General features: G+C 37.3%; 1 protein-coding gene across 3 annotated transcripts in view; it reads left to right on the top strand.

Moving 5' to 3' along the window:
* Positions 1–1917: 1917 nt before the first annotated feature.
* Cfap69 (cilia and flagella associated protein 69) overlaps positions 1918–15787 on the top strand; it is a 50390-nt gene continuing 36520 nt past the window's right edge. For all 3 annotated transcript variants that reach the window (XM_042684679.1, XM_042684680.1, XM_042684678.1), the window contains exons 1-5: positions 1918–2205; positions 7000–7059; positions 8214–8279; positions 10386–10495; positions 12830–12906. In XM_042684679.1, coding sequence (XP_042540613.1) covers positions 2086–2205; positions 7000–7059; positions 8214–8279; positions 10386–10495; positions 12830–12906 — 433 coding nt within the window. In that variant the 5' untranslated portion in view covers positions 1918–2085. The remainder of the gene's footprint in view (positions 2206–6999; positions 7060–8213; positions 8280–10385; positions 10496–12829; positions 12907–15787) is intronic.

The raw sequence follows: 15787 nt of genomic DNA, 5'->3' as shown, positions 1-15787 counted from the left end.
GTTAAGCAGTGGAAACTGGCACTCTGGATATAAGACACAATGAATCTACATGTCTGTAGACAGTTGGTTAAGGAAAATATCACATTGTTCATTACTCAGGAAAGTGCCTTCATGTAGGTCCAATGACAAGAGCCTGATTTCTCAAGGTCACTGATGTTTAAAGACCTTTACCAGCTTCAAGCCTGCTATAAAACACAATGTTCAGTTGATATCTTTTGGACAAATTCTGCTTTAAGTGGAAAATTTTGTTTTGCAACCTTTACCATTTATTTTTCTTTATCCTGAGATACCATCAGAATAAAGACAGAAAGCATACACAACTGATTCAATGGTCAGCTTTCCACCACCATATTGGTTTGGGGGGTCTCATCATCAAGAGATTCCATTGTGTTTATCCAAGTGGTTTTAGTTTCTTTGTGTCCTTGGACTGTTCACTAGTAAGTTAAGTCATGTGGACAAAACACTTAGAATACCCTTTTCACACTTCCTGAGTGATAGTATCCTTAAACTTACTGAATTTGCACACATCCTGAGAGTGAGTGGCTTTAAAGACACTAATGCATTTCTGTAAAGACAAAAGCAAAGCAAAAGGAATGTGGAAATATCAGCAAGATGGTTTTAAGAAAGAAACAGTAAAGCAAACTATGGATTACAGTACAATGGGATGAGGACAGAATAGTGTTCATATACTGATAAGTGTTGGTGATCTCAGAGCAGTTCAGAAGACAGAATGAGAAGAAATACAAGATTTATGTGGAAATAGAGACTTGAATTTTGTTCAGTATTTCATCAAAGTACCTTACTTTCTTGGCTATGATTTACATTAAGTGCTACCAGACCCAATCTAGTTTTTCCTTTTCCATTTTAGGGCCAATGTTTGAGCCAGAAAGAAATCTAGAAATCACCGATGACAGCTTGTTCATTCTACAAATGAGGACAGAAGCCGAGAGAAATGAAATGACATGACTTTTTCTATATATTTTATAGATATAGCTAAATCTTTAAGACTTTTTGGAAGTTTTTAACAATATATATTTAAAGGATTTTTTTAAGACTTCCAAATCATTGTCTTTGGAGCTAAATTATACTAGTGAGCATTATATGACACTTTCTATTCAACTCCTGACCCATGCATATTATTCAGAGTATACCTAGAACTCATGGATAAAGGCCAGAAATAGTAAAGAGAATAATCTTGATCATACTGGGTGTTTATGATATATCAAGGACCATTTAAGGGAACACTATTATCATTTCATTCAAGCACAGCAACAATTCTGCTTCACAGATGAGAAAATAAGACCTTAAGGGCTAATTTGCTCTAGATTCACCATCACCATCACCAGCCACTCACCCACCCACTCATTTTGCCAGGAATGAACACCAGGGCCTGGTGCATGCTAGAGAAATACTACCGCTGAGGTACATTCCCAATCCTAATAAAAGCTTTTTAACCTGTGCACAATGCCTTGTTCGTTTTAACTGTCCAGTTGAGTCATGAAGTCCAAGAGACGTACAAGTCCGGGAATTTAGGTGAGACTGCTCCTATTTCTGGGGTGAGGGAGGTGGGCTGTTCTGCTTTCAACATTCTGGCCATCCTAACACCCAGAATGCATCTCCCAATTCCACCCTCACCACTGCGCTACACATGCCTGTTTTTAGCAACCCCTCATGACAGAGCCTCATTCGCAGCCTAACGTTCCATTTTCCGACTCTCCCTCTCCACTCACCATCTCTGGTCCCCACCTCCTCCACATCCACAAGCGCACCCACCTGGAGCTCAAAGGCCCACCGATCACTTTTTGGGGAAGTTTGCCTGTCCGGCTTTCCGTAGGCACCTGCGCTCGGCCCCGCCCCCTAGCAACGCGGCGGCGTGTTGACAACCTCGCGGTCGGCGGCGCCTGGGTGGGCTGCGGCTGCGCTATGCCGGCTGCTGCGCGGGGTTCGCGCCCACCGCCAGATTCTCGGGACCTTTGGCGACTCTAGCAGCTGTCAGGCCGCCTTTCCTATTCCGTAGGAGCCTCCCGGAGTCCAGCGGCTGCAGACACAGTGAAGGACCAGAAGCCTCCCCAGCCCGCCCCAGCCATGCTCTCCGCGGAGGCCGCGGGCCCGGCCGAGGCCCCGGGTCGTGGCGTCCGGAGCAAGTCCATCAGTCCCCGCCAGATCCCGGTGATCGGGGTGGTGACCGAGGATGAGGAGATGCAGGTACAAGCAGGCGTCTGTGCTTTCGGAGGCGGGCAGTGGGGAAGAAGCCCGGGGTCAGGGCAGAGGCCCGGAGGCCGGAGGCTGGAAAGGAGGATCCAAGTGCAGACTCGGGGGCCTGCGGGAGCGAGGGCGGTTCCCGCGCAAAGCCGGTCCCCTGCGGCCTGTGCCCTGGCGGGGGGGGGGTGGGGGGTGGGGGGGGGGAGGGGGCTGGCTGTCGTCAACCAACCTGTTCGGGGACTGCGACATCCTTGGAGCATCCCTCTCCACACCGAGTAGCCAAGGCCCTGCTGCTCTTTGGGAACCCTGAGGAGGAATGAATGATTCTCTGTGAAACCTGATTGGATAGCTTTGTTTACACTGGGATCTTAATCTGTACATCTCGGATATCAAGCAATATTCTCAATACCGACAATAAATTTCCCCGGGCTTTAATTTACAGCTATTGTAAACTTGCACTGTGGAGTTAGAAAGTGATTGTTAACCGGGTGGAGGTTAGAGAGAATTAGGAGGAAAATGTGTTTTGTGTTTGTTTTTCATTGTGCTTGTATGTGTTTTTTGTTTTGAATACAAAATTACCTTTTTTTTTTTTTTTTCCTCCAAGTTTGGTTGACAAAATTTGCACTTGGAGACCCCTGTTTGGGTCTGCATTCCTGGTGTGGGTGTTAGGAAACCCCACTTCTTTTGTATCATTAGCAGCCATGCATCCCTGGAGAGCCATGATTGCACTGAAAACCCGAATCCTAGAGAGGAATCCTCAGCTGCCTCACCACTAATGGCGTGGGGCCACGCTGGGAATTCCTGTTGAGGCTTCACAAGTCTCAGGCTGCGTCAGGAACTGATCTTCTGCGTTCATATCCTGGACCCTTGGAGAGTTCCTTGAGGGTGGCCAGGTGGCTGGAGACATCTTCTGTGGGAATAGGGTTGAGCTCTCTAAGGAACATCAGACATTTACGCAAAAACTTGCAGAGCAACAGTTCCTTTGTTGGAGAGTTGAAGGCAGGGGAATTTACCTAATCGGTTTTGTGGAGATATTCCAGTCCAGGAGGGGAGAACTATAAGCAACCGTATTTCAGAAGCCTACCAAGAAGCTCAAGACCATAAGACTTCTAGGCACAGGGAAAAACTGAGAAGTAGGTGAATTTGGTGACTGGTGGCTCGCATTTTTTTTTTTATTCAGTGTAAGAAATAATAGGCAAGGTTATATGAGGCAGGCAAGTATAGGTTAAAAGGATAAAAGGAGAAATACTTTTAACAGGGCATTGCCAAACTTTCACATAGGAAACACCACAAAACGAGTATTCCTCCGTATATGTATGTGTGTCTTTCTCTTTTCCTTTTGGTTTCTTTTTTTCTTGCATTGCCATTTCTCCTTCTAAGCAGACTTAGGATCTTTTTCAGGAAAAAAAATTTGCATTCATTCACATTTCTGCTTCTACTTCTAGAAGTCTTAACGTTTTTAGAAATATTGAGGAGAAAGGCAGTTTGTATCCAAAGAAATGAAATAGAACAGAATGGTTTGCTTGGAGGAGTCTTCCAATTGCTTAGGCTTTCTTTGTATTTTGGAATTTGTGGTTGCATTTATTAATGAGGAAGTAAAGTTATGAGAAATAAACTAAGAGTTACCTAGTTTCCTTAGTCCAAGAGTGAGATGTAGTGTTACTACAAGTAGTAAAAATGATGAAATTTTAGACCTCTGCCTTGGGGCTGTGGTGGGAAGACCTTGGAAACTATCTAAATGCTTCCAGTCCTTTCAGATTACTAACTTTGGAGCTTTTTCCTCTGCCTATGCTTGAGACAGTGGCTAAATGGTTTAGGGCTGAAATTGAGGTGCAGCCACTCCATCATGTACCAGCTATGGAAGTACCCTAAGTCCATGGAGGTAATTGTATAAAGATTAAGTGAAATAATATTATCCCGTGCCTTGCATATGGAAAATAGGCAGTTATTGACATCAATAGCATCATCATTCTTCATCCAGGAAACTAGAGTTCCTAAAAATTATCTTGGTTTTAAAATAAATGGATTTCTGGAATTCTAAAATATCAGCTGGAGATTTCCTAATATAGAAAGACCACACAAATAACTTTTACAGAAGACAGCAGTTACTGTAAATACTAAGCTACCAAAATTTTATTTGCAGAATATTAGATTTTTAGCTTGATTAAATATGAAATGCTTATAGATGGAACTATGGGAAATTGAAATACAGCTTATGACTTTGCAGTTAATAACTAAGAGAAACAACAGTTTAGGAATCTGGAATTTTTAATTGTAATTTTTGGTCCATGTTGTGCTTTTACAGAAAGATATTCTACCTGAGCACTCTATTTTTAAATTTTCTATCTATGAGAACATTTATAAAGTAGGTGCCAGTGCTCATGTCTACAACCCTAAACCTGAGATCTAGAGGATTACAGTTTAAAGCTAGAGTGAACAGAAAAGTCCATGAGACACCATCTCTGATTAACTAGCAAAAACATAGGCCAGAAGTTTGATTCAAGTGGTAAAGTGTTATGATCAAGCAAACTAAGCGAGTATGAGGCCGAGTTCAAGTCCTGGTACTGGCAAAAAAAAAAAAAAAAAAGGTTTTATGATTGCTGTTATAATTATTCTACATTTTCTTTAAAAAACCAGTTTATCATACGTCTTAGGTTTCATAACATGGTATTAGAAATTTTGACATTTTCTAATTACCTTTTTCAAGTCTTGGTTTCCTCATCTGTAAAGACATTTAGAAATGCCTTCCTCATGGAAATAGTGTAAGAACTAAACTTCAAAGTACTTGCAAGGCATTTAATTATCACAGAGCTTAGCACACATTTTAAGTGCCCATAAGTGGTAACTATTCTGATTTTTATGTATGACTAATGACAGCTTTTTAAATTTTTCCTCCTATTAGTAACTCAGATGAATTTTTACCAGGTATAATTCTAGGGCAGCCAAGTAGAAAAACAATTCTCAGATGGGTTTTCTAGTATTACTCTCATGTGCTTGTGTACTATAGCTTTCTACTGGAATGTAGTGGTGACATCGATTAAAGATGAAGTACATTTCTCCTGGGAGGAGATGGGCAGGACAATAAAATTTACCTTAATCAGGTGCAATTTGCCAAGCGCCTAAATGGTTACCCTCTATATGTTTTCTATGTAGTTTAATGTTGTTTCATGTCTTCTAAGAGCAGCACTTCCCAGGTTTTAATGTGGGGGAGCACATGCAGATCTTACTATAATATGGATTTCAACTGAACCTTTGGGTCCTGCTTTTCTAGTTTCCAGGTGATATTTGTGCTGTTGCTTGGAGCACCCTGTTTGTTTGTTTGTTTTTACTTCATGATAGCCGAGGGATGGTATGAACCATGCTACAACACTTTCTAACCAATTCCTGGAACACTTTCAAACAGTTTCATTAAAGTACAACTAAGTGTGAATGTAGGAGGTGGGGAACTTGGGTTGCTTACCTCCCATAGCTGGAGTAAGCAATATTAACCTAATCAGAGTTAAAAAAAGCATTAATCTTCCAGAGAAAGATAGCCACAACTGCATTTAAAATTTCAAGGATTCTGTAAGTTTTTAAACTTTCGATGATAACATTTCCTGGTTTTGTCCTCACTTACCTATAAATCATTACATTTAATGAGCACTTATTGAACAACTAACAATGCTGCATGCCAAGCCCAGAGTGTTAAGAACAGCAGAAACAAAAGCCCTCTCACTCAAGCAGACTTCATACGGTATAAACACATAAACCTGAGAAGTACAAGTTGTCATGTCGAAAACGACCTTTACAACGTTGGTGGTGGGGGAGGAAGCTGGGAAGGATGTGAAGGGTAAACAAAGGAGGAGGCTGCAATGCTTGATAAGAAACATTATCCTGCCCATGTAATTGTAACCCCTCTGTACAGTATGTTCACAAAAAAAAAATTAAATTTAATTAAAAAAAAAAAAGAAAGTGGTGGAAATTTTGATGGGTATACATTAGGCTCTATGGGAGTATAGAAGAGATATTTTTCTAGTTTTTTTATATGCTTTGGGAGGTGGCACTTGAGTTTCATTCTAAAGGACTGGTGAGAATTAAGCAAGGAAAAAAAAAAAACAGGATTGTAACAACTTAAGTGAAACTCAAAGAATTGAATAAGCAGTCAGTGTGGGGGGCTCATTAAATGGCTTCCATTGGTTAAGTCCAGATTAGTTTTGTTATTCTGACCATAGAGCCCTTGTCTATGGGTGTTAGAGCAGAGCCTGGGAGAAGACCAATAAGTGTGAAAATGAGTGAGAGATGATAATGAAGCAAGTCACTGAAATTAGCTAAAGAAATACTTAAGCGAAATCTGTACAGTTTTGAATTCTTGTTTTCTGGTGTGGATGACTGGAGCCCTAAGATACCAAATGAGAGGGAGATACCTAGTTCATCTACCTATAATTTAGCAGGTAGTTTTTATCATATATCTACATAGACAAAGCTTGTATAATATGTATGTGTACACTAGAAAATTTTATCTTCTACAAGATGGACAAGTGCTATTTTTCCAAATAGGCTCTTTGGCTTCTTATGGCAAGTTAAAATTTAACTCATTAAGTTTATAAGATAATAGATTTAAGAGGGATTTTTAAGAGAGATTTTTGTTATTACTCTAAAATGTATTTGCTCTCTGATAAGGCCTCATTTTTTTTTATTCTTCCCCTTACTGTCTTATTGTTATAGATATTTTTAACTTACTAAAGAAAAATGTCAAGTAAAAATAGTGTACACGATATGCTTTCATGACATAGAATTCTAACAGTTGTATGTTCTTAGAGTGTTTTCAAGCCTATGGACCTTCATCGTATCATCACAATACTTGAAGAGAAAGACAAGGTAAGTAGTATTGAGAAAAAATTACTCTGCTACATTTCTTACAAACTTATTTCCCTGAGTATATGTCTCACTTACCTCCTTTCATTGAAAATTCTCACACAGCATATCTAAGTTTAGTTGGAGGGTATTTTAGCAGTTAGGAAGGCTGGAGTAGGAAAATTTGTTTTATGAGATAGACAAACCCATGGTGGCTATAAACAGAAAGATTTGTAAGAGTAAAGAAAGGCTAGTCTGTCTTTTGTTTAAAGTAAGACTGAAGAAATAAGACGGTAGAAAAAGTCACAGCCTTTCACAGTTTGAAGAACGGAAAAAATTCAGTCTTAAAAACACGTTACTATCCCGACGCTGGTGGCTCACCCCTGTAATCCTAGCTACTCAGGAGGCTGAGATCTGAGGATCGTCATTCAAAGCCAACCCCGGGCAGGAAAGTCCCTGAGACTCTTATCGCCTATAAACCACCAAAAACCAGAAGTAGCGTTTGGCTCAAATGGTAGAACGCTCGCCTCCAGCTGAAGAGCTGAGGAGCAGCGCCCAGACCCAGAGTTCAAGCCCCACAACCGACAAAAGAACAAAAAACAAAAACAACAAAAATACGTTACTGTATATATGTTGGCCTGTTTTTGTTTTTAGTTGACTAAAGCTACTTTGTTTGCACAGTACACTGAGCATGTGTTAGACAATGCAAATACTATTTCTGGAGCAAATTACCAAATTAAACTCCAAGCAGAACCAGTTTTATCCAAATATTTTTGGAAAAAATAAAGTATTTCAGTTTATGTGTCCTGCTCTGGAAAAGAAGAAGAATAATACCCTGGCAATAGTGCATTTTGAAGATAAATGAAGTAATTTTTATACATAATGCTGATATGATACGCAACAAAGAAAAAGTTCAATGTACTTCAACTATTGTTAATATGATTTCTGGAAACAATTACAGCTTTATATTAACTAATTTTGATTTATACTTTTCCTAATCAAATTTAAGTAATAGCTCATTTTACCTCCACTGTTTTAGGAAACATTTTATACTCATAATAATTTAAAAATTACTTGATAACTTTAATGTTTTTTACTTACTTTTTAGGTTAAAGAAAAATTTTAAAAAATATCAGCAGATTTAATAGCACAAAACTAAAATAGTATGTTTATTTTAGGATGATTTAGAAGAAAAACAACTTAAATATGTCAAGAAAATGGTACAATATTATCAAAATGGACTTGTATCCTTTACAGATAGGTGTATTTTTTTATCTTGAAACATAAGAATTTGTATTAGAAAATGTATTATCTTCCTGTTGCTGCTATAATAAATTATTGCTAACTTAGTAACTTAAAACAATATAAATTATTGTCTTATACTTCTAGAGGTCAGAAATCCAGAATCAATCTCTCTTGGCTATAGTCAAGATGTTGGCAGGGCTGATCCTGCTAAAGATGCCAGAGGGAAGTCTCTTTCCTTGCTTTTCACATCTTTTAGAGGCTTTCTGCATACCTTGGTTCATGATCTTCCACCTCCCAGTGTTATAACTCTCATCTCTGTATATGTCATCACATCTACTTTTCCTCTCCCTTATACTAGACCCACCTAGATAATCTAGTATAATTTCCCATCATTAGATCCTTAACTTAAGCACATATGAGTAATTCTTTTTTCCATCTGAGGTAACATATTCACAGATTCCTGAGACTAGAACATGAACATCTTGGGGAGGCCATTATCCTGTTCATTATATTGTTATGATCTGTGGATAATGACTTTCTATAGATTTACAACATCTTTGATATAGTCAGGAGGGCCAATTTACTGGGCAGTGTACTTTGATAAACTTATTAACTTCTCCACCCTATGAAAGATAGATGGATAACTAATGAGGTTGTTAAGAAATTAGAGATCATGTTCATTAAGATGGGATAATGTTGATAGAAGTGCTTGAAACATAATCTGCAAAACATTTCAATATATGTTTGTATTTGAGGACAGCAGTGTATCTCAGACTTAAGAGCTATCTGTACAAAAGAATCAGTATCTGGCTGAGTGATTAGTTTGCTTTTTTTGTGTAAACATCTTATTGTAAAAATAGAGTAAAAGGAATATTAGATTGTTATAAAAGTTTTAAATATCCACTGTCTATATTTATTTATGTAATGTAATGTAATTTCCAAAGAGGCAGTGGACTGTAGACCCCACTGTGAGTGGAATTGATCTGACATCTCTGACAGCTGTCTGATTTGCTCTAAAGAATATGTCAGTCTAAAAAAAAAAAAGAATATGTCAGTCTACTATTAGTTTGTCTCACTTCAATATATCTCAAGCCTCTCTTTCAGAGAAATGTGTCACATAATTTCATCTAAATTGTTTCTTTTTTTAGCCTGATTTTATATTTTATATATTATATATGTTGTAAATATGAAAACCTGTGAATGTTTAAGCATTATTTATCAAGAAAGCGTACTCACAAGTGGGGTTTTTTTTTTTCTGTCTTAACCTAACCCCTCAACACCTCCATCATTTTTTTCAGGATTAGGCAGTTGGTGGCACATATCTCTATTTCTGAATGCCTTTAGTAGACGGGTTTTAGAAGTTAGGGTAGTGTCTTGGCTGCTTCCCAAGGAAGTTAACAGAGGTGTATATTTCTGGCATATTCAGCAGTCACTTTTCTTGCTAAGAAGCTCCTTGAAAGAAGCTAGAAATAAAACAATTCAGTCAAGAAATGTAAGTCATAACTGCTATGACTTTTTAGCCATAAAACTAAATGAATGAAATTATTTATATACCCAGAGGTCTTTAAAACAGATAAAATAAAGCATTCTTTTACCTGAATTTAGAGAGGCTGTATTTTTCCTTCAATGCTAGTTTTAAATGAAGTAAAATCCTAATTTAAACTTTAAATACAATGAAATACATCTGAGTTAAGTGCTAATAAAGTAATACAGTAGAGTAAATTGTTCCAAAAGAGTATATATTTGTAGGTGTGAGCAGAAATTAAAGGTATGGTTTAGCCTAACCATCAAGTTAATTTTTTTCAATGTGTTTTTAATCATTGTCGACAGTAAGTTATTAACCAACTATATATGTGGTATAAAAGGTGATAATCAAATACTAAAGTGGTGGTAAGTGTAAATAAATTTGAATAAAGATACAGAGGCAAAAATTAAATGGTACTGCAAAAATATAGTTTAATTTTTTTCTCTTTATACTTCAAAATAATAATTAAAATAAGACCCGCCATATCTAAAAAATAAAATATTTTAGTTTTTGACAAATGTTAATGAGCTGCATATTAATAAAGAAATTAACGTTAACTTCTTAACTAAAAATATTAAAGCCCTTAAGGGAGTTAACACAGATATTTAAGATTCTGAATCTGTGTGCAATAAAAGTTGAAAACCAGCCACGTTTTATAGAATCTGTATATGAGATCCTAAAACTGTGTGGGTAAGTAATTTCAGTTACATCATTTTGTATTAACATGTAGTATTATGATTTGGGTTTTTTTCTGTTTTTTTGTTTTGTTTTGTATTACAAAGATTCTATGCTTTCCCATGTAGCAGAGTGATACAAAACTCAGAAAACTTCATCCATTCCAGCAGTTAGAATTTTGAGTGTGTCACTTTTCTTGTAGTTTAAGATTGATAGCCAAAATTTTTTAAATTGTATGGTTTTATGATCCTTGGTTTGTTTTTGTTCCACACTTTCTCTTTAGAAAATTTGTTTATCAGGGCTGGGAAAGTGGCTCAGTGGTAGAGTACTTGCCTTGCATGCATGAGGCCCTGGGTTCGATTCCTCAGCACCGCATAAGCAGTAAACGTAGGAGATGGCTCTCTGGCTCAAGTGGTAGAGTGCAACCTTGAGCTGAAGGGTTGAAGGACAGCGCCCAGGCCCAGAGTTCAGGCCCCATGACTGACAAAAAGAAAAAAAGGAAAAAAAAATCTGTCTCTCAAAGATAAATTAGGTTGTATTCTTATTTTATGTTATTTTCCTACTTTTAATAAAGAATAGAATGTCACCAATTATGTTTGGTATATATTTTAAAATATAAACTAGAGGTGAGAATTTTTTAAATGATGTGCTAAATGTTCTATTGTTGTTTCTACAACATATATAATGCTTCAAGATATAATAAAGTTTTTGTGTTCCACATAATGACTAATCAAGATATATATTATAATGTACCAGTTTTGAAATTTTTGTTATTTGTCATACTGGGGTTTGAACTCAGAATATCATGCCCACTTTATCTGCTTGTTTGGCTGAGCCACACATCCAGCTGGAAGTGTTACTTTGTTCATTCACTCAATATTTCTATATTGAGTGAGACAACATTTGTACAACAAAAACAAAATACCATATGTTTTCACTGATGTATGGAAGCTAGATCTAAATGACATACATATTCATGTACATTTATATATATTTATATGAATAAATGTCGAATATAAATCAGACTAAGATTATGCAAGAGGGGAAGAGGGAAAGGAAAAAGAGTGTGAGTGATTCCATAATATATTACAAGTATATGTGAAAACAGCAAACTTGAATGGAAGCTGTTGATCAGTGAAAGGGATGGAGTCAGGGAAGGAGAAGTAGGCCCTGTGGGGATGAGTACTAGTGTGAAGAGATGGTGCTAACAAAGAAAATGAGGTTAAATACAATTGAAATAGATTGTTGGAACTATAAAAATAGAAAATTAAGCCTGTCGTAATTGTTCTGGAAAGTGGGCAGGAAAAGAGATGCAATTAATTGGAATACATTATAAAAATGTGGAGATGGAAAAATGAAATCTTTTGTGCACTGCCCATATAACTAATATAAGTTGAGAAAAAAATAAGAACAACTTTCAAATCTTTGAAAGTTAGACTAATGATGGTGGGTTCTTGTGTCTGATTTTTATGATTTATAAGTATATATTTCAAACAAGTTTATAGTAGTTGTGAAATGTCATTTTAATGTAATTACTTTTTAAACTTGAATTTTTTTATTTTTTATTTTATTTTATTTTATTTTTTGTCAGTCGTGGGGCTTGAACTCTGGGCCTGGGTGCTGTCCCCCAGCTCTTCAGCTCAAAGCTAGCACTCTACCACTTGAGCCACAGTGCCACTTTAGGTTTTTTGAGTGATTTATTGGAGATAAGAGTCTCATGGACTTTCCTACCTGGGCTGGCTTTGAACCATGATCCTCTGATCTCAGCCTTCTGAGTCCCTAGTATTACAGGTGTGAGCCACCAGTGCTCGGCTTAAACTTCAAGTAATTGTACAGATATATTGCAATTTAATAAATCAGTTGAAAAGTACAATGCATCTTGATCAATGTCACCCCTTTCATGTTCTCTCCATCCCTCACAACCCCAGATACCTTTCTTGTGTCCAAAGGTATTTTATTCTTTTGTGGATATTTTCTAAGCCAGTTAATAAAAGGCACTGATCTTTGAAAACAAATAAACCTCAAATGGTTAACTAGAATTTCAGCCCCTCTCACATACTGAGGATTAAACTCAGACCCTCACACATTCTAGAGAAGCACTCTACCACCAGAATTATATCCCCAGGCCTCCCCACCCAACACACACAAACACACACACACACACACACAAACAAAATAGAGTCTCTTTTCTTGGCTGGCCTTGAACTTGTAAATCTTCCTATATATCTACCTCCTATTTAGTGGGGATTTCAAGTGTGTGCCACCATACCTGGCTCTCCAGTTTAAAAATGATGCTTCAATTAAAGGTCTCACTAAAATTAATTCTGACATTCTTCATTCTTATTAAAGCTTGCCCTTTTTGAAAAAAAAAGCATCAGATGAAATAACTTACGCTGAAGATACTGCTAATTCACTTGCACTTCTGGGTAAGTTAAGATTGCCTTAAGGTAGAAGGATATAGCATGTGACAGGCCCTACTGGCAAATGAGCTATTTTTACTAGAAGTACTCTCTAACTAGACCGAAGTTTCTGTTTTCTACTTGAGAATTAACTGTAGTGTGCAAGGTGAGGATTCTGGTATTTTTTTTTCTGCTCAGGTGTTTCATGATATCAACAACATTCAATGTGCATTAAATGCAAAAGCTAGAAAATATTTTCTCAAGCTTTATTGAATTGATATTATTTCATCTTACTTGATGTTGCTTCATTTAATGAAATGTTTGTTAACTGTTTTTGTTGTTTTGAAAACATATATCCTCTTCTTTCGGTAATAACAACTCTGTTTTCAACCTTGAACTCTCGTACTAAGTTAGTAGAATCACTGAGTCCCTCTTGCTTCTTTAAACAATCCAAGATTTAAATAACTAAAGCACAAACTGGAACATTAAGAACTTTAACATAACATTCATAAAGATGCAGGAACCATGTTTAGTTCACAAATATTTTTCTTAATCACAAAAAAGTATGCTTCTATATGTTGGTTGTTCCTTGATTTTCTAGAAAAAGAATATAATTTCCTAGGAAACAGATCAGTAAAACTCTAGTTCTTTGAGTCAGACCCTGGGACATGACAGCATGTTCCCAAAACAAACCCTATATACAATTTGTACTTAACTAATTTAGGTGTTTATTTGTAAAGGAGAAATAAAGATAAAAGAACAACCCAGTAAGTTTTTTAAAGTATTTACTGAATGTTACAAGAATTTTACTCCATGCCAAAAAAAGGCTTTAGTGATTTAACTGCAGTAAAAAGCATTTTTATTTTTAACATGTTGTTTTATGTTTTTATGTTATTTTGTTTTTAACATGGCATTTTTATTTTCAATTCTTTTTTTTTGGCGGGGGGCAGGGTCCGGTCGTAGGCCTGAACTCTGGGCCTGGGTGCTGTCCCTCAGCTTTTCACCTCAAGGCTAGCGCTCTACCACTTGAGCCACAGCGCCACTTCCACCTTTTTTTTTTCTGCTTATATGGTGGTGAGGAATCGAACCCAGGGCCTCATGCATGCAACGCAAGTGCTCTACCACTGAGCCACCTTCCCAGCCCTTTTCAATTCTTTTATGTCAAGTATGTTCAGTGAAAAATTATCAAGAGTTTGCCTACTCTAGGTGTAATAGAAATTGAAACACATTAAATATGAATTAAAATTAAAATATGAATCGTTAAAGAGGAAGAACTTGTATAGTAGGTGGGGTAAGACATAATGGGAGATTTTATTTCTATAAACCTTAGTTACAGTAGATAACTTTTTTTTTTTTTTTGCCAGTGCCAGGCCACTCAGGGCCTGGGCACTATGAGCTTCATTTGCTCAAGGCTAGCACTCTACCACTTGAGCCACAGCGCCACTTCCAGCTATGTCTGTTTATGTGGTACTGAGGAATCAAACCCAAGGCTTCATGCATGCAAGGCAAGCACTCTACCACTAAGCCACATTCCCAGCCTCAGTAGCAATCTTAAACTAGAAAACAATCCTAAAGAAGACATGGTAGCATTGTCAATAAAAAAATGCAGGTTTCGCTGGTAACATTATTTTAATTTTAATTGTATCTGTGCCTTCAAGAGTATTGACATACATTTGTATTCCAATCGTGCCCATTTCTTGAGTGCCAGCCAACTCAGTGCTTAGTGACAGTCCACCAACAGAATACCTTACTATTTCCAGCGGTCAGGACTCTTATGAACCCCCTTCACTGCTTGCTTACTTCAAGTACTGCTCTCCTCACTTTTTAAATTGCTGTTAACACAAGTCTGAACCAAAGTGATTGTATACAATAAGAAGTATTGAACAAAAACTACGTGTGACTTGTACTAATAACTGCCCATTTGTACTATGTACTAATAAGTTATGTTTTCTTCTAATGATATATGGATATTTCTGAGCTAGAATACAATTCTGAAATTGTACAGGAAAGAAGCTGGTACTCTTCCCCAAGGTGATAAAAACAGGAAGCTGTGAAAAGTGACCTAAGTTTACAGGAACTAAAGGATGGAGAAAAGGAAAAATCCAGGAATTTCCCTTTATCTTGCATGTTAGGGTAGTTTTGTTCAAAAAGTTTAGTTATTCCTGTTGCCTAAAACTTTCCCTGTTACTTAGTGATTTTCAAACTCCAAAAGAAAGGTCCAAAAATAAAATTGGTAACTTTTGCAGATTGTCCTAAAACCAGGATGAGACTCCTTTGGACTTCCTTCTCGCTTTTCAGCCTTGCTTGCTTAGCTGCTGACTGTAGTGTCCTTAAGGCACCAAAGGCGAATGGATCACATTTACCTCAAGGAATGTTCTTCCATGGAGGAAATGCAATCTACTTTAGACTATTAAAAAGCTAAAGCAAACTTAGCAATATGGAAGTCACTTTTCTGACCCCACCTAGTAAAATTATTGCCTGTGGGCAAAGATGATTAGCTAGAAAACAATCTCTCCACACTCCCAACAAGTTGAAGAGCAAAGCTAGCTTTAAGGAAAGGAGAACATTTTTGCCAGCTCACTCATTAAGAAGCAAATTACTAACACATACCTTGCCAAAACAGTACATAACGTGAAGTACTTACTGTTTCTTTGACATGTTCTCAACCCGTATAGTTAATAGGGTAGCCCAATTAAGGCAGCACCCCAATATCGGGTCCGTGAACAAAAAAAGCGAGCCTGACACAAAGCGAAAATTAAGCAAGCTTTATTTTGCGCCGGGAAATGGACTGGCCAGTCAGGGACCACCTCCACGGAGATGAACCCCGGGCTATTGTCTGACCCTATTTTGATAGCATATTGACCACGAGGGACAAGCCGGATACATGCAAGTGACCAATAGAGTTGTA

The sequence above is a fragment of the Dipodomys spectabilis genome, unplaced genomic scaffold (genome assembly GCF_019054845.1).
Source record: "Dipodomys spectabilis isolate Male_0828 unplaced genomic scaffold, ASM1905484v1 ptg000089l, whole genome shotgun sequence".
NCBI lineage: Eukaryota > Metazoa > Chordata > Mammalia > Rodentia > Heteromyidae > Dipodomys > Dipodomys spectabilis.
This window is presented reverse-complemented; position numbering and strand designations above follow the sequence as displayed.